The 27,419-nt window shown below is 15.7% G+C and overlaps 1 protein-coding gene across 4 annotated transcripts in view; it reads left to right on the forward strand.

Moving 5' to 3' along the window:
- The window catches only part of LOC107992562 (KICSTOR complex protein SZT2), a 99,153-nt gene that overhangs the window by 41,708 nt on the left and 30,026 nt on the right, over positions 1-27,419 (forward strand). For 2 of the 4 annotated variants that reach the window (XM_062085157.1, XM_062085158.1), the window contains 6 exons: positions 1,465-1,685; positions 3,425-3,812; positions 6,469-6,718; positions 7,280-8,020; positions 10,996-11,195; positions 13,037-13,200. In XM_062085157.1, the coding sequence (XP_061941141.1) occupies positions 1,465-1,685; positions 3,425-3,812; positions 6,469-6,718; positions 7,280-8,020; positions 10,996-11,195; positions 13,037-13,200 (1,964 nt within the window). Of the gene's footprint in view, positions 1-1,464; positions 1,686-3,424; positions 3,813-6,468; positions 6,719-7,279; positions 8,021-10,995; positions 11,196-13,036; positions 13,201-27,419 lie in introns of those variants that run through there. The other 2 variants (XM_062085160.1, XM_062085159.1) reach the window with 2 other exon arrangements.

The raw sequence follows: 27,419 nt of genomic DNA on the forward strand, positions 1-27,419 counted from the left end.
ACATTATATAAAATGTATAAAAATCATTTAAATAAATATTTAATAGATAGATATTGAAAAGAGATAGAAATGGACTGCGATTGCTTTATATATTATGTTGTTTAATTAGTTAATTAATAATTGTTGTTTAATTAATTAGCTATATCATAATGATGACTTGCTTGTTATATTCTTATAGAAAATAATTAAAGAAAATAATTAAGAAAATCTCATCTTATTTAAATTCTTTAAAATTAATAAAAAATTGTTTAATTTAATAAATTGATCAGCGCGATGTTGAATGCTTTAGAAAAGTACTTATTCTAATTAATAATGAATATAAATGGTTAATTCTTAGAAAAATTTTATGAGAATGTTGCTATTAAGATTCGAATAATGAACAATATTATTTACGTTATAATTTACATTATAAATCTATATTAACATAAAATTTAATATTTTCTATTATATATAAAAATATAGATAAAATATTAATAAAATATATTTATTAATTCAATTTTGATTTCTTTGATTTATTTTTATTTGTATTTATATGATTTAAGAAATAAATAATTTTTAAAAAAATTTTTTTTTGTTTATATTTTAAGAAAATTAAAATAAATATATAAAAATATAAGAGAATATATCATATGATAAATAAATTAATTAAAAATGAAATTAATTAAAAATAGTGTCAACATGATTCAATATATTTAAGATTACATATTTTATTTAATTTGAGTAAATTGAAAAGATATTATATTTAAAAGGAGTTCATAAATTTTGAAAAAGTAATAAAAAAATTATTTATGCAAATGTACACTTTTTATTTCTTTTTCTTTAATTTTTAATAATAAAATAATAATAAAAATAAAATTATAATATGCATTAATATGTATTAATTATAATATGTATTGATATTAAAAAATTATAAAAACTTAAAAATATTATTTAAATTATTGGAATTATTTAAAAAAAATTATTTATATCTTATCTACATTAGTTTTTTATTATTTTAGAAATTCGACTATCCAATATTAAAATATTCAGTTCTTGAAAAATATCTTTTGTCAAATATTATAAACATTAATCTTACTATCTTTAACATTGAGATGTTAAATTAATTTAGTGTATGTTTACACGAATATATTGCACGAACAAATATTTTACATATTTTAATTAGTACATTCATTAGTTATTATAAGATTAAATTAATTATTATTTTCGAAATGTTATAAAACTATAAAGATTTTGTTCAAATATAGAATATAAGGTTTTGAAATATAGAATATAATTCTTATATATTTTATTATTATTATTATCTTATATATTTTTATATATTGCAAAAAATTTGTAATAATATTAAAAATAAATCCAATACAATTAAAAATTAAATTCAATATACATATAATAAAATTATAAATTCTCTATAACAAAGTAATTCATCAAAAGAATTAATTTATTACTTATTTTTTATTTTTTTAGATATGATAATTGTAACAGATGGTATTGTTGGAAATACCGATGTTCATGTCTTAGATTCTGTTATACAACAATTACGTGCAACAACAATCGCATGCAGTTTTCTACATGTTGGAAGTACATATCATCCACATTGTGCTGATGGCTTAATCCCATATCAAGATTTATTACATTTCATTGCAAAAGCTACTTTGGGTACTTATATGTCTTTTATTCCATATTCTGTACGTAATAATTAAATATTATATTTATTTATATTTAAATAATTAAAAATATTATTTATTACGAAATAGATAAATTTTTCTTATTCAATTTCAACATTAATGTCTAAAAATGAATTCCAATTTATAATTTCTATAATCTGTTAATCATTTATTCATTTATTTTTTTTAATTATTTTTATGTTTAATTATATTATTATATTATTATTGCAAATATTTAATTATATTATTATTGTAAATATCAAATATAACATTTTTATTGTTTTTTCACTTTATTTTCAATCATTTCTAATCTATTTTTATTTTTTGTTATATTTTTTTTCTTTTTCTTTTAAAATTTACTGCGAATTGCATGTAAATCTTTCTATTTGTTATATTCTTCTATTTTCTTTCAAAAATTTTTTCCGTTTCTATATCCTATATTTATTTTTTCTTATGTTGTTTAATACATATTTGATATTTTTCCATTTATTTACATTTTATTCTTACTAAAATTTTTAATAATTTATTTTTATTTTTCTTTATGTTAATAGTAATTTACAGTATCTTATCTATTATCTATCTGTAACTTATCTGATATATAATAGAATATCGATTATTTGAACTTATTGAAAAATAAATTTATAGATTCGAAAAAATAATAGATTCAAAAAAAAAGTTTTTTTGAATAATCAATTAGAAAAAATCAAATTTCTATATATATGATGTCAAATGTGAATATATATGAGACAATAAAATAAATAATTTTCAAATATAGATAATTTTAAATAAAAAAAATATATTTTAATTTATAGAATAAATTTATATAAAAAATTTTATATTTTAAATATATTAATTATTTTTTAATATTATATCAAGAGATATAATAAATGTAATTATTGTAAATATTGTTAAATAGTTACTTTAAATACATATTTAAAAATTTGAAAGTAGTTATATTTATATAAATAAAAAAAATCTTTTGTAAATATTATGAAATTAACTTATAAATTTATAATAAATGTTTATTGATAACTTCATTGAAACAAAAAAAATTAAATAGAATATTTGGATAGAATATTTAAAATATCTTTGATAATAATAAAAATAATCATTTTTTGAAACAAAAATTTGATTTGAATTTATACTTATTTAAGATTTTTTCGGTTTTTTTTTATATATAGTATATATTTTCAATATATTTTTCAATATATTTTCAATATATTATTTTTAATATTTAATAAATTTTGATTTTCATAATAAGTTTAATACATGTTTTTTGATATTTTTATGTAAAATTCTTTATTGTTTCCAAATTTCGAAATAATTAATAGATATATGTGATTCATTTTATGTTGAAATAATCGTCATTTTGATAATCAAAATTCTCAAAATAATCAAATGAATATTTTATTGTAATATATTCTATTATTTAAATCATCATATACATTTATTCATTATTATTTCATTAGTTTATATTTTCATTTCTTTAAACTTTAATATTCTAATTTTTTTTATTTAAGTTCATTAAGTTTTAATAACAATTTGATTTTTCATATTCAAAATTTCAATATATTTATTGAATTTATATAATATAAAAGAAATATGCATATTTTGTTACGTTTTTATAATAAACTTAAAATTTTTTTAAATAATAATATTATATATATATGCATGTGTAAATTTATGTTTGTGCTTTTTCTAAAATAAATAATTAAGACTAAATACAAATGTATATCTTACAAGTAAATTTATTTTTATAGGTACATATGAATGGAACAGAAATGAATATTTATCATAAAAACTTTTTATGTTGGCAATTATATCGTAAAGATTGTTATAATTTTATGATACCAGATTATTCAAATTGGCATTCTACAAATTTATTATTTTATGAGCAAAAATCAACACAACTTTTACAAAAAAAACAAATTGAAGATAAAGTTACTTGTACATTAAGCAGTCTGTTATGTTGTCGACTTCGAGAAGGATATTTGATAAAACGTGCTAATGTGAGAGATGAAATACTTGAAATTTGTTTTGTATTATTGTGGAAATCCAGTGTTTTATTGGAATACATAGTAACATGTCCTTGGTTAACAAAATCATTATCAGCATCTAATACAATACAATATACAATTTCAATAGAAGGTAAATTATATTGAAACTTATCAACTATAACTTATAATTTTATTACTTTTAAATTTTTTATATTAAATATTATATTAAATATTAATTAAAAGGAATAATTTTTTAGGAAAAACTTGTACAAAATCATATATTATTACATATATAATCTATATGAACTTAGAAATATTTGTATAAAAATAAGTAATCTCGTATAAAGAAATTTATCTAAAAGTTCTGATTTTATTAAAAATTTATTTATATTTAAATCATATTAAATTATTTTTTATATGGAATATTTTTTTTGATAGATTAATATAATAATATCATGATATAAAATCTATTTACAAAAATATTTTTTTCAATTTTGGATGCAATTTTCTCTAAAGATATTTTATATAATAAAATGATAGAGTATTAAATATTTTATAATTTAAAATTTTATTCTTGATCTATTACAAAATTATATTTAAAAAAATGAAAAATTATTGAATTTTTATTGATTTCATTTTTATTGATTATCTTTTAAATGATATTCTCAAAAAAAAAATTATTGCATATATATGTATATAGAATATATTATATATGCAATAATTTTTTTTTATATGTATATAGTATTAATATGTCCCTAGAAGAATCAATATAATTTATTGATATTAATATTTGAAAATTGTCTTATTTATTATTTTATTATATTCATTATTTTATTTACAAAAACATATTTTAAATATTTTATTTCTTATGATGAATCATTTCTTTAAGATTTTTATAATATATATGAAAATATTCTATTCCAATTTATTCTAATTAATATTATAAGAAAATTGATGACAACGTAATAATTAAAAATAGTTTACAAAAGCAAAAAATTATTAAATATTTTTAAAAAATTTTGAAATTAATTATAAAAATAGATATATAACATATATTTTTGTTTTCATATATTATTTTATATGAATTTTCCTTATGTTGCAATTAATTGTAAGTTATATATAAATATAGTTAGAATTATATTTTATAATAATTTATAAAGTTAATTGTATTTCTTTAATTAAAATATTTTAAAAGATATTATTATATATTTATATTAATATATTTATATATTATATATTATATATTATATATTATATATTATATATTTTATATTATATATTATATGCGTATTAATATATTTATATATTATTATTATATATTATTTGTACTGTTACAAATAATATTTCTACAATTGAAAAATAAAAGTCTTTAAATTGAAGAACTTAATTAACATTTATTAATAGAACTTTGAATTGTACCTAAAATGATAATGGATAGGAAATAAAATATAAAAATAAGTAAAAAGAGAAAAAAAATAAAAGTAAATTTTTTCATTTAAAATTTTAGTTTCAAAAAAATTTAATTAAAATAGTATAAATACTTGTTAAATAAAGACAAAATTTAAGCAGATTTCGATTAAATAAAATGAGTTATTGAATTAAAAAAATTAATTTAAAATTAGAAATTTTTGAAAAGCATAAAATAAAACTTCTTTCTTTTCAAATTCTTATTTTTAAAAAATTCGAAATTAAGAAAAATTTATAAGAAATTAATAAGACATTCATGTTATTGAATTGTTATACATATTAAATTTTATTTTCATTAAAATTAATCTTGTAATAAAAATATTTTATTCTATATTTTTTTATTTATATTTGTATTTTAAAAAGTCTTTCTACTCTATTCTTTCTATTCTCTTTATCAATATATTAAAAAAAATATGCAAATTTTTTTATAATTGGTTAATTTTTAAATTTTTCACAAACTTTTTCAAAAACAAAATCCTTTTTTTACAATTTAGCTTTTGCTTTAGATTTGTTTTTTTATTCATTAGTTACAGATTTTAATTGAATTTTATGAAAATTCACTAATAGAATTTATTTTTTTTTTTATAAATGTTAAAATGTACCAATAAGATTTTATTTAAGTTTTTAGTTTATCATTAAAATTTTGAAATTTTCTTTAATTATGATTTTTAGAAATATTATTTTTGTTTGTCAATGATTGTTGGAAATGGAGATTTTTTTTATAATAAAATATTTTTTTGATTATCATATATATTGATATACAAGAATTTAGTATTAAAAATTTATTTGATGTTATTACGCTTATTGATAACACATTTTTGACTTTATCATTTCTTCTTATGATTTTTAAGTTTTTTCTGTTTTCATCTGTTTTTTTTTTCTTTTTAAATTCAATTACGAACATTTATATTCTTTATTAAATGATATGCAATTCAGTATCAAAATATACATGATTTATTAATTAAAATTCAACTAAAAGACATATGAATATGAAGGATTAACAGATAATCTATATTTATATTTTTTATATTTTAATATTTTTTATATTTATATTTTAAAATTTTTCAACAAAGAACCAAACGAGATTGAACACATGTTTAAATTAAAAATATATTTTTTATTAATTTTTATTTTATTTAATTATATATAATTTTAAAAGTCTTTTTATAAATATTTATTATTAATTATAAATAATATTATATTATATTATTATAATTAATAATTATATTATTAATTATAATTTTTTTTAATTCATATTTTCTTTAATTCATACTTTTTTAGAATTTTTAGAACCAGAAACATATTAATTATTTACAAAAAGAAAAAATATTTTGTTATAGCTCCTTATGAATTCTTACACGACATCACATGTTTATCGAAAAAACCATTAAAATCGCAATATCGACAAGGTGTTGTTAATCGGTTTTGGGCAACTTTAACATCTCTAACAGAAAGTGACAGTATGCTTGCACACTTTAGTTGGTTTCCAGAATTTGGATGGACGTGGTATAGTGTACCAGATACTATTAGAAGTGGCATGCCAGTTTTTTATCTATCAGCTTATCCTTCACCTAGTACAGTGCAACTTAGGTATGTTTTCAATAAACCATAATAGATTATATTAAAATTTTTTTGAATGTGTGAAATTAATTAAATTTTTATTATTTTTTTATTTTTTATATACGATTTTGATTGAAAATATTTTTAATAAGATAATAGAATATTAAAATATATTATGGTTACAATTTTAACTTTATCTGTCATATCATTTTGAAATTATATTTTAAGAAATAAAGATAATATTGAAGTTTTAAACATTAATTTCATTTTTTTGAAATGATATTTCATATTTCATTAATAAAAAAATTATTCTATATATAACTCATTATGATCTATTACGAATATATATATATATATTCAATAATGTGTTTATATAATTTATATAAAATGGAATTATTATTAGTTAAGTTATGTATTGATTTGATAACATAACTTATTAATTGAATTTGTGTATGAAGATTTTTGTAAGATTTTTTGATTATATATACATATCAAAAGTTTTATTTTAATATTATTAAATCATTATGTGATTTAATAAACGAAAAAAATTAAATTCACTTATAAAATTAATGTTTTTATATTTATTTTCAGTGATGCTGCATGTCCACAATTTGGACAAATTTGGCAACCTGTAGTATCTTTGAATCCTTTACAATGGGCTCGATGGATGCATACACAAAGAGTAACATTAATTTTATCACATGATAGACCATTACCAAGACATTTACATCAAGCAAATCAAAGTGGTCGTTTTCAATGTGTTCAAAGTCGTCAAGCCGCTGCTGTTCTTTATGCAATGTTAAAAAATTGGGCAACTTTCGTTCTTGTTGAAAATCATACATATGTACAATTTATTTATCGAGAAGCTGATAAACCTCCAGTTTCGTTCTCATTAATTCGTATTAATTGCAAAGCACTTTGTGTTATTCTTAATATTGCATTTGCAGCTGGAACAGAAGGAGTTGTTCGACACAATGTTGTTGTCGATCTTTTAGATCGATTATCTAAACTTACTTTACCAAATAGACCTACAGAACAAAAAGAAACACCATCTTGTACTATTATTCATAAGTCTTTAGAAAAAATTTTAATTAGATATGAACGAATGCCAATTGATTTGAATTCAATTATATTTCCCGATGGGACTCAAACTACATCGAGTAGACTTACGCCAATGTTAGGTGGTATTTTGACAACTAGTTTGTCTAGATATTTATATCATAATCGATGGATTTGGCATGTGAAACGACCTTTCGTGCAAACTATTCCTGGAATTATATTACCGAGATTAAATATAACTGCAATCGCAAGAATTCTTTCTACAATTACAAAGTAAGTATTTTTATTAATATTTTGTTTTATTATATTTTTCAAATTTTAAAAAAAAATGCAATTATCAATTTTCTATGATTCTCGGTCACCACTTGAGTTAATGCCGTAACTCCAGCGGTGACTTTCCGACACTACTTGATTGATGCGACAACTTGAACGACAACAATATTTATTTATGTTTGATTTTTTTAGAATATCGCTTGATAAATAGGTTCCTAAGCTTTTTACATATAATAATCTTATGAGATATAGAATATTGTTAAATGGCTAGATTTTTCATCTCAAATTAGATCGTGATTGCGTCAGATGACATCTTTGTTAATTGAATTGAGTCCCATCATTAATCTGAGTTTGACAGTCATGGCAATAGAAATATTATTTTCAAAATTTTTGAATTTTGTAAGCATGAAATGAGTTAATGAAATTAGTTCAAGTAAAAATAAGTTTGATTTTTCGTTATTGAATGACGAAATTACTTCTATTCATAAAGAAATTAACGATAGAAAAAACTATGTTAAACATGGAAATGAAATAACAGGTATAAGAAGGCAAAAAATAAGAAGAAAAATAGATAGTGAATGTGAAAGCAATAATTGAAATGAAGATATCGCAAAAGATACAGAAAATTCTAAATTGATAATACGTAGAATTGGAAAATATACCGTGAAGAATACAATTTGTATCCGACGAAAAATCAGGACTGCAAGTATCTTCGAATATAAATGAACTATTAGATTTTTTTAAAATTATTTCTTAATAATGAACTTATTAATGAAATAATGCGAAAAACAAATAATTATGCAATAAAAAAATTAGAAGAAAAAGTACTATTGCTTTACAAACTGAGGATGCATTTTGATAATTGCTTCATAAAATATCGTTCAAAATAATATAGACTTTAATATTTTTTTAATGTTCAATAATTTTTTTTTCTTTATATGTAAAGATATATAAAATATTAAAATATAAAAGTTTTATGTATTAATTTGTGTTTGAAATTATAAATTAGTTGTAAGAAATTCCATCAAACACACCAAACATACTAAACGTGTGGTTCGAATCGTCTAGAGTTGCTGGTTCGATCGAGCGAAACCAGTTCCGGAGTGCAGAGAATTAATTGACGAAGAAGAAGAAATTAGTATACATCCTAATCTAGGAAATGATTACTTGAATAAAAAAATTTTATTTAAATTAAGGAAAATTGATATTTTATTAAATAAATTTTATTTCTCAAACAATGATTGCTACTATAATGATTATTATGAGATAACAGCTTTTTATTCACATATATATTAAAATTTTATATTATTTATATATATGTATTAAAAAAAATTAAACATATTCAAAGTATTATAAAAATATATAAACATATATATTTATAAAAAAATTAAACTAAAAGATAATTAAAGTTAAATATAATAAATTTCTAAATAAAAATTTTATCTTATTTTATGAATATAATTCGAAATCATTATAGGAATTAAAAATATATAGAATTATACATAAAGCAATTATATTTTGACTGATAGTGACAATTGCCAATTTCTATGAAATTTTTTTTTATGAAATTTAATTTATATTTTTTTTATAATAATTATTACAAAAATGATAATCTTGAAAATTTATTAGTAATTCGTTAAAAAAATAAAAATCTTGAAAACTCTTTTAAATCTAATTAAATATATAAAGAAATAAATTATATTTTTATACAAAAAATTCAATGATTATTTGAAAAGATCTGTATCTTTAAATAATATATTACAAATTTATAAAAACATTATTAATTTTTCTTATGGAATAATTTATATTCGAGTATATAAAAAATACTTAGCAATAAAAATTAAAAAAACACTCAATTTTTTCTCGAAAAATTAAAAATTTAATTTTATTAAAAGAGTATTATTTATGTTCTATTTTTATTATTAATTTACACTTTTTTACTCTAAAAAATGTTTTAAATATTTTATTATATCATTATTCATAAAAATATGAAATCTTTATTGAAAAAAAATATATTTTACTTTTATGCTTTTTTATGTGTTTTTTTTTTTTAATCTTGTTTATATTTTTAACAAAAATAATTTTAATATCAACGGAAAAAGTTGAAGATTTTTAATGATTCAAATTTTTGAAATGAATTTTTTCTATTTTATTAATATATATTTCATGAAATATACTATGATAAAATAATAGGATATTTTTAGATTTTCATTTTAATTTAGTTATTTCAGAAATAATCTTCTATTTAATATTTATGATTATATATATATTATTATATTTGCCTAACACTCATTTTCTTATAATAACTTTTTTTACACACTTATTACTTTCATAGTTATTACAATTTAATATTAATTTATGATTATTTACAATAATAATTAGTTTATTATACAATATATTCTTGAAAAGAGAAAAGTGCAATACGTCCGTTTCGTGATCAATATAAAACTTTATTAAATACATATTTTTCGATGTCAATTTCGATATTGTTATCTTCTATGCCATGGTTTATATTGGCTATGATATTCCACATTATCATAACTTATATGAAATTATCACATTCGTAATAATATTATTAATTATTGTAGCAAAATGTTTACATTAAAAAAGTTTAATCTATTTGTTGCCATTAATATGTTTTATCATTTTATATTTTATATTGAATTTTCATATAAATAATAATTTAAAAAAACTACAATTTTCACATATTATTAAAAAAAAGAATATTTTTTATATATTTCTATAAAATATCTTTATATATTATAGTTTATATAAATATTAAAAATATAAAAGTATTATTTTGTCAAAAAAATATATCATGAATAATATTATAAAAAGTAATTTTTTAGAAAAAGAAGAAATAAATTTTATTTCATTAAATTGAAATTTGATTTATATTATATTAATATATTAAATTTATATTCTTAAAGAAATAATTTATAAAAATATTATATACATTTATTTTATATTCATAGAATACGTTTAGCTGAGGGCTTCAATTTCACATATTCAGCAGCGGGTATTATAAATATGGTTCTTGAAGTACAAATGCAAGGAGTTGGTGAAAATGATACATCATATCCGTGTATCATTCAATATATCTTATTTCCGCCACATGTTGCATCCAATACGACATTAGAACGTGATAGTACATCAGAAGAAGATACTGACGAAGGTATATATTATTTAAAATCATACTTATCACTGAAAAATTAAAAATTAAAAAAAATTAAAAATTAAAAATTTTTTAATATTTTTTAATACATTCGAAAGAAATTGTATTTGTTTAAGATAAATATGTTTAATTATAATGTTTAAGTATTTAAGATAAAAAAATTATTTAGTATTTTAAAAAATCTTTAAAGAAAGAAAATAAAATTGTAAAATTGTAAAAAGAAAGAAAATGTAATTGTTTGCAATTCTTCATTATTTTAAAATTTAGTTTAGCATATTTAACATATACAAAATTATCAAGTATTATATTAGATTATTTTAAATAGATTGATAAAGCAACTCAATTGAAATATAATCATATAATTCGATAAAAATTCAGAATTTGGAATTGTTACATAACGCTTAAAATAGATGATCTAGTCTCTATTCTTTGTATCTTGCAACGGAAAATATAACAAATAAAGAAAAAAGAGAGAATTAGAATAGAGACAATCAATTAAAAAATTAAAAGCTTATATCTTAAAAAACTGATTATATATTGTAATTTTGCTTTAATTGCATTTATAAATTATGAGATAGTCATTCAATGATTTATTTTTCCATTTAGATTTTAGAGTATCATATAAAATATAAATTTTATATATTATATATTATATATTATAAATTAATAATAAATCATTCTTTTTTAAAATTATTTAATTAAAATTTTGAATTCTATATATAATAGTTTTTTATTTTTATTTTTTAATTATTATATATTTTGCATAAAAATATATACATAAACATTTATATTGGATTTTTTAAAAAAAATTATAATAAATATACTGATTTAAATATCATTATTCTCAAAATTATAAAATGTTTTCAACTATGAATTTATAAGTATGGAAGATATCTTCTAAATCTATTATCAATTCTATTATTTTAACTAAATTAGAAGTACTATTTTATTTTTGCAGAATTTACATTATTTTACTTTTTATTTATTATCTCTATTTATATTATTTTTTATTGTTACATTATATATACTATGTAAATATAAATATAATAATGATTTTTATAAGTATAAGAAATTTTGCATCTTTAGCATTTATTAACTTAATTTATTAACTTATCTGTTAGATTTTTTTTATAGAAAATTTATAACATATAATAATAACATATAATAAAAAATAAATTGATTATTTCGTTAAATAAATTTAGAATAAATCAAAATCTATTGAAAAATAAAAAAAAAAGGATTTTTCAATATATTTTTGTGAAGAAATATGTAATTTATGTACATTAATAAAAATCTTAGAAATTTGAAATTAATATTAATCTAATATTTATATAATATCCCTTTGTTTATTTTAAAAAATAAATAAAAATAAATATTTAACAAAAATATTTAAAAAAATACTATATTTCTAAAATTTGTTTCTAATTTTTTGAAACATTTTATAATGTTTATAAAATAAATTTAAAATCTTTTTAATACTAGAAAGGCTTTAAAAGCTTAAATGTAATATTTTAATAATTATATAAATAAAATTGTTTATAATTATAATATTTAAAATATTTTTTTAACAAATTTATATTTTTTGTATATATTTTTTAATATATTTTTTGATAACAAATAATGATATATATAAAAATGACATTATTTTATTATTTAGTCCTTAATACATTAAAAAATTTTTGTTTAAAATATATAATTATGTTTTATAAGAATGTATTAAATAGTGAATATCAAATATATAAAATATTATTAATATTTATAATAAATATTATAAATATATGAAATATTTAAACAAAATTTACATATAATTTAATTTAAATCTTGAAACTGTCACATTTTAGGTACTGCAGATGGCGAAATAAGTGTAGAAGATGTTGAAGGCTCTGGCGATTTTCAAATTATTTCTGAAATTTGGATTGAACCTCAATGTGGTTATTCTCAATTACCCGCACAATCTACAGCAACATATTTGCATAATTTGCAATATTATGAGATTCCAGATGCAGTAAGTATATATATTCTGCATTTAATTTTTTTATTGTTCAATTAAAATTAATTGAATTTGTTATTGAATTTTTCTTTTTTCAAATTTAATAGATAAATTCTACAATTTTTTTTTCATCAATGGAAAAAAAATTTTTCACAAAATTTTTATTAGTCTCGATTAAAATTTTAAAAAAATTAAAATTCGAGATTAAAATCTTATTTATTTTAACATATTTTACTATAAAAATCAAATTTGTCAAAAGAATCATAGTTCATAATTTAATCATTTTTTTGAAAAATGATTTTAAATTTTATTAATTTTCAATTAACTTTATTTATAATATAATTATATTTTTCACATAATCTTGAGATTTTTCCTTCACTATAAATATTGTATTATTTTAAATAAATATTTAATATATATTCATTGATTATAAATGTAAGCATTCGAATAATTTTTTGAATTGCTACATATTGTATTGCGATGTATTGTAAAATGATATGCTTAAATTTATTTAGAAAATAAGAAGGAAAAAATTATGAATAATTTTAAGTTCTTTTAAAGGATTTATAATAGCTAATAATATCTATTCATATATTGATATTAAAGTGATTTCTTATAAAATTATTTTATAGTGACGGAATTAAAGAATTATAGTGAATACTAAAAATGAATATTTTCGGTAATAATTTTTGTTTTTTTTTTTTTTACATTATATGAATATAATATAGTGAAATAAAAAAATTGAATATTGAATATTGAAACTAAAATCAAGTTTTCGAAAAGTTTTTTTAATAGATCTTTAGCTATAATAGATTTGAAGCTATAATAGAATCTGTATAATTGAGATAAAATTTTTATAATATATATGTACAAGATAAGTTTACATATAATTTGAATGAATTTGTAAAAGATAAAAAAAAAATTATAAAAAAAAATTGAATGACATAATAATATTTATTTTTCTGCGAAAATTTTTTTATAAATATAATAATATATTCAAAAATACAAATGTATTTTTTTTAAATAAAATCATATAATTTTTTTTTTATAAATTTCTTTTTTTTGCATCAATTTATCAATAATTATACATTATGTAAAGAAAGTATTTTTGATAAGTCGTATGTTTTATTATATTATAATTACAATATAATTATATATAATATTATAATTTTAAATATTTGATCAGTAATTTTTTAAGGATAAAAATTTTAATGATAAACAAAATTCATTTAATTATTGATACTTTATCAATAATAATAGTAATTTTCATATAGAACATTTATTTAATTATCGTAGAAATACATCATTTATTATAATAATGAAATAATAATGAAAAAATTTCGAACGGCATAAAGATGTACAATAATATATATTCGGATTTTATATAACTAATACAAATATATTTTTATCCATTTGATAATTTCCATATAATTTATCGATCCATATAATTTATAGAAATATAAAATTTTTTAAAATTAAATACATTAAACTATTTATAAATAATGGTTTACTACGCATTAATTTATTTTACAATGCTTGAAAAAATTTATATATATATTTGTTATGAAAGGTATCAAATTTTCTTATTTCAAATTTCATAATACAAATAAAAGTTCTATAAAATTCTTTCATTCTATAAAAAAAAATTAAGATGCAAATAAGTCTATTTATTCAAAATATGCAAATTCGTATTTATATAAGAGAAATAAAATTTTATAACCGACTATCAAAAAAGATATTCCTTTCATTAAGTAGAATATTTATAAATATATATTAGAATAATATTTATGGATATTTTAGTATTTATCAAATTTATCAGAAAATTTATAAATTAAACAATAAACATGTTTCATTTAATAATGAATTAAAATAAAAATCTTTTATTTAAATAAAAAAAAATTGTACAAAGAAAAATAGGACAAAATTCTTCTATAATTATATATAATTTATGTAATTCATATATGCAATTTAAAATTTATAGAAAATATATTGAAGAGAATTTATAAATTTATAAAATATATTGAAGAGAATTTATAAATTCTATGCCATGAATTAATTGAAAAAATGAATATTGGAAGTTTATTTATTTTATAACATAATATTGATCCTAGAGATGTAAAATTAACAAAAAATTTTTTAAAAAATATTAAATCAATTTATTGATATCTGATATATTATATAGGAAAAATCGAAATTTCAAAATAAAAATATTATCTATTTTATTATTATTTTAATAATCTATTTTCACATCTACATATATTATAATATTTAAGAAATTAATAAATAAAAATTTTGGTTTCTTATTTTTAATTTTTATTTTATTTTATATTATTAATATTAAAAATAAAATATAATATAATAATATAATATAATAATGTAATTAATTTTATATTAAATTATTAAATATTATTATAAGTAAAGATAAAAACAAAAAATAATTATATGTCCTTATTTTGTAAAACCATAAGTATTATGAGATTAACAGTTAATAGATGCACAGTTAATAAAAACGATCAAAATTTTTTAAATAGATTTTAAAAATATTTAATTTTATATTTTTAGGTGTTAAATAAATAAATCGAAGTAAGATTAATTTTTTAGATAATACAAAATAAATTAATTCAATTTTGATCATTACAATGAAAACTTAAAAATAAAAAATAAAAATTTTCTATCCTAAATTTCTATCATGGTATATATAAATATAAAAATATAAAAGTATAAAAATTAAATAATTACTTTATTTCAATTCTTTATTAGAAATTAATAGTATATGTATAAATATTTTCTTTTTTTAAATAATTATTTTGTGAAAAATACACAAATATATAGTAGTAATCTACAGCTGCAATAAATAATAAGTAATAATATTAATTATAAAAAAATTGATATAAGAACTGATTGTTAAAATTATTTCGGAATTAACATAGAATTGAAAAAATAATAGATATAGAGCTAATATTAGAAAATAATTGTTATTTTTTCTTTATTTTTATTAATTATTAATTACTAATTATATTTTTTAACAATTAAAATAACAACCATAATCGAAATCGATTGAAATATTTTTTTATAACAGTTATAGATAGAAATTCTTAATAATTGTTTTACAAATTGATACACATAATAGTTTTCGATTCTTGATTTTACATCAATTTCAGTTCTACAATCAATTTCATAACGATTTTTATATCATTTTTTATTTTATATTATATTTATGATTGATATCTTTATTTTTTACAGTTATAAATTATTATATATGTATATATTTTGTAAAAAATATATTATAAATAAATAATAATTATAGATATTATAGAAGAAAAAAAAAACATTTATATATATATTATATCATTGATTTCTAAATTTCTAATAAAGAAATATGAAAAAAATAAAATAGTTATTTGTTTTTCATATTTCTACATATCATATTATTTAATACATTTAATATAAAAAATTAATATAAAAAATAATATAAAATTTAATATAAAAAATTATACATATATTTAATAAATATTTAATTTATTTAATAAATAGAACTTTTAATTTTATTTTTTTTAAATAAAGTAATATTTTTTATACTATTATTATATTATAGTATATTAAACATTATAAATATATATTAAATATATATTAAATTATATATTAAATATATATTAATTAATAAATTAAGTTAATATAAAAATACAATATAAACATACAATATAATGGAATGAATTTATTAAATATTTTCTTTTTACATATTTAAAGAAATTAATAATTATAATCTTAATTATAATAAGTTATTTTGAAAACTGTTATCAATATCATATATAAATTCTTTATTAAATTTTTTATTAGTAATTAATAATAAATAATTATTAATAATTGTTTAAACTTATCTTCGTCTGATACATCAAATTACATCAAATATATTCAGTTGAAATATTGTATCTAAAGAATGCATGACTTGATATTTTTTTTATAGAATGTTCTAAAAATAATTTTTTGCTTTTTTAATTTAATATAATATAATATAATATGTAATTTAATATAATTTAATATAATATGTAATAAACTTTTAAAATCAATAATAATTTAAAGTTCTTGTTTTTAATGTATTGAATTAATAATAATTACTATAAATGTTAATTCTAAAATTGGAGTATAACTTTTTCAGTATTATTCTTACTTTTTCTTTGTCTTTTTTTAGGATATTCATAACTGAAGCATTTTCTTCATTGTTAATTGTAATAATCTATATTTATTTTTTCTTTCTTATAATGAAATTTACTGCATTTATTATAATATTTTTCAAATTCAGCAATTTATTTGTGAAACAATTGAACAATATTTAATGTATAAATGTGTAATATTTCAGATTTAAAAGTTGAATATTTATACCATGATTGTTTCATACATTATGATGTTAATTTCTATATATATTTATAAATATTTTTCATTTCTTTTATCAGTAGTTTTATTTCTTCTTATCTTATTATTATTATGGCTGTATTAATTGATTTTGTTTGTGATTTTTATTCGTTAATTAAAAATATCAGTAATGAATCAATTATCAATCTAACCTATACATCTATCAAATCAAATTTTGTCTTTTTTTATTATTTCATATTTCTTTCCTCTTTTTGCATTATTGCAAATTTATTTAGATAGAAATTGTAATTTTTCAAATGTTTAAATTTATTGAATAATTCCAAAATTTTTAAGATACAAAATTAGAACAAAAACAAAATAATAAGCAAAATATAATAAACAAAATATATTATATTTGAAATTTCTGAAAAATAATTTCTATATATTATGTTTAACAGTATATTATAATTTATTCACATTATCTCAATTCTTATTTTTGCATAATATTATATATATATTATTTTATAATATTTTAACCTAATTTTACTATCTGTAAATAAAATAAATAAATTATTATATAATTATTATATATTTAACTATTAAATTATTTATATTATTATTAATTATTTTGTACTACTTTTTAATTATTAAATACTAAATATTTAATTTATTGAATTTGAATTTAGCAGCAAACGTTTTCGTTCATTATAATAGTTGAAACTGAACTAATTTCATATTATCTAAGAAATTGAATTTTCGTTTTATTTTAATTCTCAACATAAATCTCTTGATATATAATTAAGACTCAAAAATTGAAAAATCAAAAAAAATATTTTTAAGAACTATTGAAAAATTTTGAATATCAGTGAAAATTCTCTAATATTAATATTTTATAATGTTTATCATTTTAAAAAATAACATATATACTTCTTGTTTTTTTTTTTGGTCTTTAATTATAATGATATTCAATGATATTCATGTATTTAATGAATTTTAATTATTTATATAAAATTAATTTTAATATTTAATTTATTAATAAATTATATCGTATATTTATATTTTATTTTTTATAATAATTAAAATCAAATAAAAATTGAAAATAATAAAAAGAAACTTCTATTTATTAATTTTCTATCTTAAATAATATAATGTCTGTAAGTTTAAAAATTTATTTAATATACTTATTTTATTTATTTAATATTTATTAAAAACTTAAAAATCAATGATATATAAAAATATTTTTTATATTTTTTTTATAATGATTTTACAAAATCATAAAATCATAAAATCATTTTTTATAATGAATTTACAAAATATGCAAATAATATTTGCAATAAGCAATAATATCAATTACGGTAAAGTCGATACAAGAATTAATTCTAGAATCGTTCCTGAATTGATTGAGAATTAAAATAAAGATTATTATGATATCAAAAATAAGAAACATTTCATAATCAATATTGATTGAAAATTATGATTTTTTGTAACGAAATAAATATTTTTAATAATTATTTTATTCAATATCTTTATATAATATTTTTAAATATAATTATTTTCGATCTTGGATATTTACAATTATTTTTAAATTTTATTTTACAGAAATGTTACTTTCTTTTCGATTTCGATGAATTTTAAATAAATTTTAAAAGATTAAATTTTAAATAATTTTTTTTTATACATAGAGCTGTTTAATTTTTAAGGTATTTTCAAAAAGAAATTTGTATTGCATAGAATTTTGTTTTTCTTATGAATTATGATAGATTTGAAATATCTCCTTGTTCGCAACATCACTATTGTTAATATTCAGAGAGTTTTGATATTTAACGAATTTTTGAAATATAAAAATAAAATATAAAATAATTTGTAGACAGCAAATTATAACGAAATTATAATAATAGCGATCAGTTCATAGTTAATGTTTATTCTTGTAACATTAATCTTATTTTGCCAAGAGTTATTTTATATATATTTTCGCATTTCATGGATCCGAAAGATTAAGATGTAGACTCTCTATGGATAAATACTTATTTTTAAGATAGTTTAAAACAAATTTATCAAATTTATTCTTTTTATATTTGTATTCTTTTAATTTCTTTTTATGAAATTATTTAAAACATACAATTTGCGTTTACATTTTTTTGTAGAAAATTTGATGGAAATGACGAATATACAGAAATCTTATCTATAAAAAAAAAGTTTTGAACATTAATGGAATGACTTATAAAACTCTACAAAATATTGATTTTTTTTTAACATTTTACAATATTAATATTAATATTTTTTTAGAATATACAAAGCAATTATGAATAATATAATTATAATATATAAAATATATCATTTTGTATATATCATATATCATTTCAATATATCATAAAATATATCGATATATGAATATATAAAATATGATGTGTAATGTGACGATACGGGTAATCTTATTTTTATTTAAAGAAAATTATTATTTTTAATATATTATTACATTTATAAAAAAAAATTATCTCTGCAGAAGAAAAATTTTTTTTGTAAAAGGAATGAAAGACACTAGCAATTATATTATTATTCATCATTTCAAATAGAAATTTCAAATAGAAAAAAATAACAGAAATACTAATAATTGTTTATTAACTATTTCTTTATATTTTTTTCTATAGAGAAAATTTTTACGATTATATAACTTATCATAACTTTTCCTTGTACATTTTTTTTATATTTTTTATTAATTTTAAGAATTCATTCCAATCATATAATTTAATCTATAATTTAATCTAATTTCAAGAATCGTATAAAAATTTTTTTAATAATAATAATATTATATAGAAAAAAATAATTTAATAATTTTGAAGTAGTTAATATTTGGAAGTTTTTTCTTTATATTTGACTCTAATTTCATATAAAATAAAAATATTTATGATTCCACATATTTAATTTTTAGTTTTGATTAATTACTTAATTTTCAAATAGTTTTTTTTTAATATGATGAAATAATTCAATAAAAACAAATTTTCAATTAATATGATATATATTATAAATATATTTTGAATTATACGTTTAAAATTAAAATTAAAAATTTTGAACTATGTATTAAAATAATATGTATATTAAAAGAACTAATATTTTATTTATTTATAAAAATGAAATTTGTCTTCAAATTCAAAATATTATCTTTTATCAATATAATAATTCTCATAAAAAAAGATTATTTCATTTATAATCATAAAAAAATTTGATTATTTTAATTTATTATAAATGTATTTTTCTTTTTTATTCTAAGAAATTGCCAAGAGTTATTAGATCGACTATTTGTTATATATAAACGAAAAAATTGTTCAAAATATTGTTTCTATTTATATAATATTATACTATTATTTACATAATATTTTATATTTATATAATATTTATATAATATTATACTATTTATATATAAAACATATTTCAAAATCATCAAAATCGAAGAAGTTATAACTTTTGAGAAGCTGTAATTTTTCTACAACTTCTCTCAAATCATCTTAAATCATTACCCTAATATCATTAATATTGTATTTTCAATTTCAGTCGTAATAATGATCGTTTTACAATTCGATTTCTACGAATTCATCTTTTTTTTATTATGTCATTTATTCTTCTTATAAGAATCAAAAATTTTTTCAATTTTTATATTTTTTTTATTTAAATTTCAAAGTTAAATATATTATTTTTACATAGCTAAAATAAGTTTTAAATGTTCAATTAATATATAGAAAATATATTATCAAAATACATATCAAACTATGTAATATTTGCAAAATAGTAATAATTTTATTATGCAAATTTATTTATCTGATTATAATTATAATATAATACATATAATACATATAATTTGTATTAACATTATAGAGTCTATAAAAAATATAAAATTTTTTTTAATAAGTTTTTAATGAACTATTATTATTTATGGAAAATAATCGTTATAAGATAATATATAATAAATAATGTACATATAATATAATAAGATCATTTACATATCTATCAATAACTTACATATATCTATTTATCTATCCAAAAATATAGGAATATTATATAAACAACATTTGGACAACAATATATCTGGACATGGATAAACTATTCATAATTTTTTCAATTTTTAATATTATATTGTAAATATAATATAATAAAAAAAATAGAAGTTTTATTTAAAATTAAATTTGTTTATAATTACTTTTATACTAAACAAACCTATTCTTAAATATACATCTCAGTTTTCTTCAATTGCTTTAATTGAAAATTATTTAGTTTTTAGAATTTTTAAATAATTAAGTTAAATCACTTTAATAAATTGAAAAAAATAAATTTTTTTATTATAATATTTAAAGTAATATACAAAATTGTGTTCAAAATGAAATCAATTGATATTTAAATAGGTACAAAAGAATTCAAGAATATTAAAAAAGAAAAGTCTAAAAAAAAATCTTGTATATAATATTTTTATATTATTCATTTATTATTTTCAACACGATTGCATCTATTTATATTTTAACATTAAATATATTTATATATTTTATACTATTAAATATATCTATGTATTACAAACATTTTAATATTGCTGGATTCCAATATTCAGCATTATTAAGCATATTTATATCTCATTTTTGAAAATTATTTTTAAATTTAATTTTATTGCAAATTCTATAGAATGCTTATGATTTTTATTATTATTATTAATTATATAGTTATATTATTATTAAATTATATACAATTAGTTTACAATCTATAAGATAGAATAATAAATTTATTCTAGAGTTAATATTTCTAAGTAATAAATAAAATAATTAATAAATAGAATATTCTCAAAATTATACAATTTATGCATTACATCAAATAATATTATGTTATAAATAATGCTGTCTTGTATTGTTCTATATAAAATATGTTTTTCTATATTTATACTATACTATACTAAATCACTTAAATAAAATAAATAATAAAATAATAAATAAAATAATATTTTGTTTGTTTTTCAGTACAAATGTATTTTTTTCTTTTGGAATATAGTTCAAAGTATATATAGTATAAAATATAGTATAATATATAGTATAAGTATAGTTAAATAAAAACTTTATTATAGGAATCATTGTTTAAATAAAAATCATCCATTATAAAATATATGTATTCTCAATTATTATAAAAAAACATTTACACAACATCTTTTAATTCCATTTTACATCATAACAATTATCAAAAAGTAAAAATTAGTTACTTGTATAACATCATATTGAAAAAATTGTATTAAATTTCTTAAAAAAAATTTTCAAATTGATTTGTAAGATCATTCACCTATATTCACCTTCATTATATATGTATTTAAAGGAATATTATAAAATATTAGATATATTAATTAGAAAAAACAAATATTAAAAAATATTTATTTCATATTATGATAAATCAATAATAATATATAAAATCTATATATCAAACATATTAAAGGAAAAAAATTTGATTAATAAAATTTTTTATATTTTTTGAATTAAAAAATTACTTGATTTTAATTTAAAAAAAATACATTATCGAAATATATTATATTTTATTTTTTCAATTTATTTTCAATAACAAATATTTAATAATATTATGCTATTAAAATATGGTGTGTGTAGCGTTATATTATTATTATTTTTTATAAAAATAAAAATATAATTTATATATATATTTAATATAAAATAAAATATTTAATAAAATATAATAATATTATATATTATTATATATAATATTATTATTTTTATTATTATTATTGATATTGATATATACATTATTTATTATTTACTTTTACAAAATGATAAATAAAACATAAATAATTGTTTACAAATGGTTTACAACTATTTATTAGATTTTATACTTAGAAGAAAATAATAAAATTATAACTATAATATTAAAAATATAACTAATATTTTATTATAATAAATATAATATAACTATAACTATAAAAATAAATATAAAAATATAACTATATATAAAAATTAAAATACTAAAATTACTTATAATATTTAAGAATATTAATTAATTTTGTTAGATATAGCTTTTATTCTATAATTTTCCAAATTAATATATTTTTTGAACTTTTTTAATAATAAAATAAAATTCAATGTAATAAATAATAATATGATATATAAACTATCGATATATACTATATTATATAAATTATCGATAAATAAGTAATATTTATAAGTAATATTTTACTTGTTTCTTTGAAGAAATAATTACTTAATATATTTTTTCTTTTTATGAGACACATTTGATATTGAACGTGAATGGATTTGACTTATCTTTAATCTTATCTTTTTTCTTCAGTTATGATATTAATACATAAAACGATATAGCTATAATTAATATTGTTCATAAAAAATGTTTAGGATAAGATTTGATTTTGTCTTTCAATGTGATAATGTGATATTTGCTTTATCTTCAATTTTATTTTAATTTTAGATAATAATGCGATGTTTATTACTTTTTCACAAATTATAATTAAAATTATTTTTACATTAATAATTTTAATTCTTTCGAGATAATTTGAAATAATTAGTTGATGAAAATATATAAAATATTATATTATTATATTTATGATATCTTGTTTTCGGTGATCGATTCTAGAAGTCAAAAAAAGCATTTGTATATGAAATCATAGTTGATATTTATTTTGTTAAGTTATAAGTAATTTAAATTTAAGTTAAGTAAAATTGAGATATTTCTATCTCCACTTTACACTTTTTCATGCCCCTTGCTTTATTTTGTTGTCTAACATAAACTTTAATTACATATAAATTAATAAATAATCTTCAATCAATTTTTTTGTATACTAATTTTTTTTATTTTTTATTTTTTTTTGATTTTCTAGAATCGACTCTTCAAATGTATCTTATGGATATATTAACATTTTTATTATTTTATAATGTAAATATTCATTGCTAATGTTATATATCTTATAAAATTGTGCGACACAGTTTCTTACCTTATCCGTAAAAAATTAAAAATAAGATTTTTCTTCTATCTTATAAATACATTCAATGTATATGTGTTTAGATAAAAGATATCTAAGTTTTCGTTATCTGGATTACTAATCATAAAAGATCAAACTTCAAAATGCATTTATTGATATATTGTGAATTATTTCATGTATTAATTATTTCTTATTTTGTATTATTATAGATATATTATAGATATGTGTATTATAGATATATAATCTAAAATATAAAATATAAAATTGAATGTATTTTCTTATTTTTTTTTTTAATTTATACATAGTTTATGTCATATGGTTACAATATCTTAAGATTATCAAAAATCATTGAAAATTTAGAATGAAAAAATTAGAATGGAAGAATTCATAATTTGCAATATTATTTCATTTACAAATGAAAAGATTATCTTTAGATTTTTAATTCTATATATTTTCACTTAAATTAAAAAATAATTATTAATAATATATTTTTTATAGTATAAAATTTTCTTTAATAAAATTTTAATCTTATATCCATATTATCATAAATATTAAAAAAATATAATATATATAATTTAAATATTTCTATTTTATTATTAAATGAATTGATTAAATATGTAATGAAACAATAAGAAATAATTATATTTCTTTCATCATAAATATAGAATTAAAAGTTTTTGAATATTATTTAACTTATAAGTTGTCTTTTACAATCAATAATTGTTTCTTTAGAAATTTCTTTTGACAAAATTTAAAATAAAAAAAAAATCAATTTTTATTGAATAAATTTCAGTTTTTGTCATATTTAATAGGAGCATAACGATGCATTAAAAAGAAAGAATTACTAAATAAATAAATTATTAAGTCTAAGATATTGATAAGGTGGATGACGCATTAAATAGATAAGAATTCGAATTTTATTAATATGTTTTTTATATTATATACTGTATAATATATATTATATATATTTTATATATAATATTATATATTATAAAATATTTTTGGAATTTAATTTTTTTTATTAATATTAAGAATGCTTGCTTTCGGATATATATTATTAATTTTTTATAATAAACGTGAAAATTTATAACATTATTTTTCAATACAAATATCTTTACTATTTTATCTGTTCTATAATAAACGAAACGAAGTTATTAACGAAGTAACTAAAACATTTTAAAAAATAAATTAAATATTTCCAATAAATAAAAATATTATTTGAGATTAAAAGAAAAATTAAATTTATTTGAAAATTGATATATTTTTTTATTTCTTCGAAAATTATTATATTATTGAATTGAAATTTATATTTTTATTTTATATTTACACTCGAATATTAATTATTATTTTTTAAATTTTAAGGACTTAAAAAAAAATTAATATTTTTCATTCGAATCTAATTGTGCTATTCGACAATTTTAATAATTGAATGAATGGAGACAATATTGAATGGTTACTAGATTGTGATATAATTACTTAGAATTGTAAACACAAGCGATATATAATAAATAATAAATTTGATTTATGCAAATAAATTTTAATTTGTAAAAATTAATTTATTTTAAATTCGAATTACAGTAATAAAAATACATTCTATATAGCAAATAATTCGAATTAAAGTAAATTTATATTTTAATATAATATACATATATATATATATATAATATACATGTGTATTTTATATATATAGATTAAAATATACATGTGCACAAAATGTCGAAGCTTATTTATTAACAATCAATTTAATTTCATATTAAATGAAAGAAGGTGGAATCAAAGTGTAATGATGATATAACAGAGATAATATAACACATGCTATTTTCTTCTTATTTCGTTTGCATAAACTTCAATTGTTTATAACATTATAAATAAATATTTACCAACATTTTTATATAGTAATTTTTGTGTTTATATTGATTTGTAAAATTGATTTTTTAAAAGATATTCTATAAATATATTAATATTCTATATATGTATAATGTATATGTATAATATATATATATATATATATATATATATATATATATATATATAAAGGTCTTCATAGCAGAACAAAAAGAAATAAAGAAAATCATATTTTTATAAAAATTTTCGAATTATAATGATTTGAATTGAAGATTTCCACTTTATTCATTATTTGTTTTCATTTTATGAATAAGAATATTTTACTTACAATTAAACTTTATGAATTGTTTTCTTAAAGATTGATAAAAATAATAAAAAAATATTTACTTTTGTACTATTTGCTATATGTTTATGACATTGAAAATACATCTCGATAAAGTTAAATCCAATAAAGTAACTTCTGAATGTTAGTTAAATATTTGTATTTGATAATACAATAATGTTCTCCAAATTAAGTAAAATTTGTATTTAAATTTTTTTTTTTTTGAATGACATAAGATTATTTTAATTCCTTTTTGTAGATAATTATTTCAGATATTTTTCATTTTAAAAATGCATATTTTTTTTAGTTTTTCATTATCTTTAAAATCTTTAAAATCTTTAAAATAAAGAATTGAAGAAAATAGAGTATTTTTAAAAGTTTTATTACTATAATTATTGTTAAGTTTATTTATCTTAACGTTTCACTTTCGCTTTTTTTGCTATATTAACTTTTTATAAATTTTGTATATTTTGATTTTATTTTTTATTATTTTCTTAATTATTTATCATAATTTTTTTTTCAATACTTGGAGAAAAAAATATAATATATTATATTAAGAATAAATGTTCAAAATTGTTTGAAATTATTGCTTAGATTCATTTTTTTATATATATTTTTCTTTAATTTTTATATAATATATTTCTAATATTGTCAATAATTTTTGGTTATCAATCATTATTATGATGTTTATGATGATTATGATAATATGATTATTTTTTTAACAATTAGATAAAATAATTTTCTAAGTGAAAAAAT

This window comes from Apis cerana, linkage group LG14 (assembly GCF_029169275.1).
Source record: "Apis cerana isolate GH-2021 linkage group LG14, AcerK_1.0, whole genome shotgun sequence".
In the NCBI taxonomy this organism is placed as follows: Eukaryota; Metazoa; Arthropoda; class Insecta; order Hymenoptera; family Apidae; genus Apis; species Apis cerana.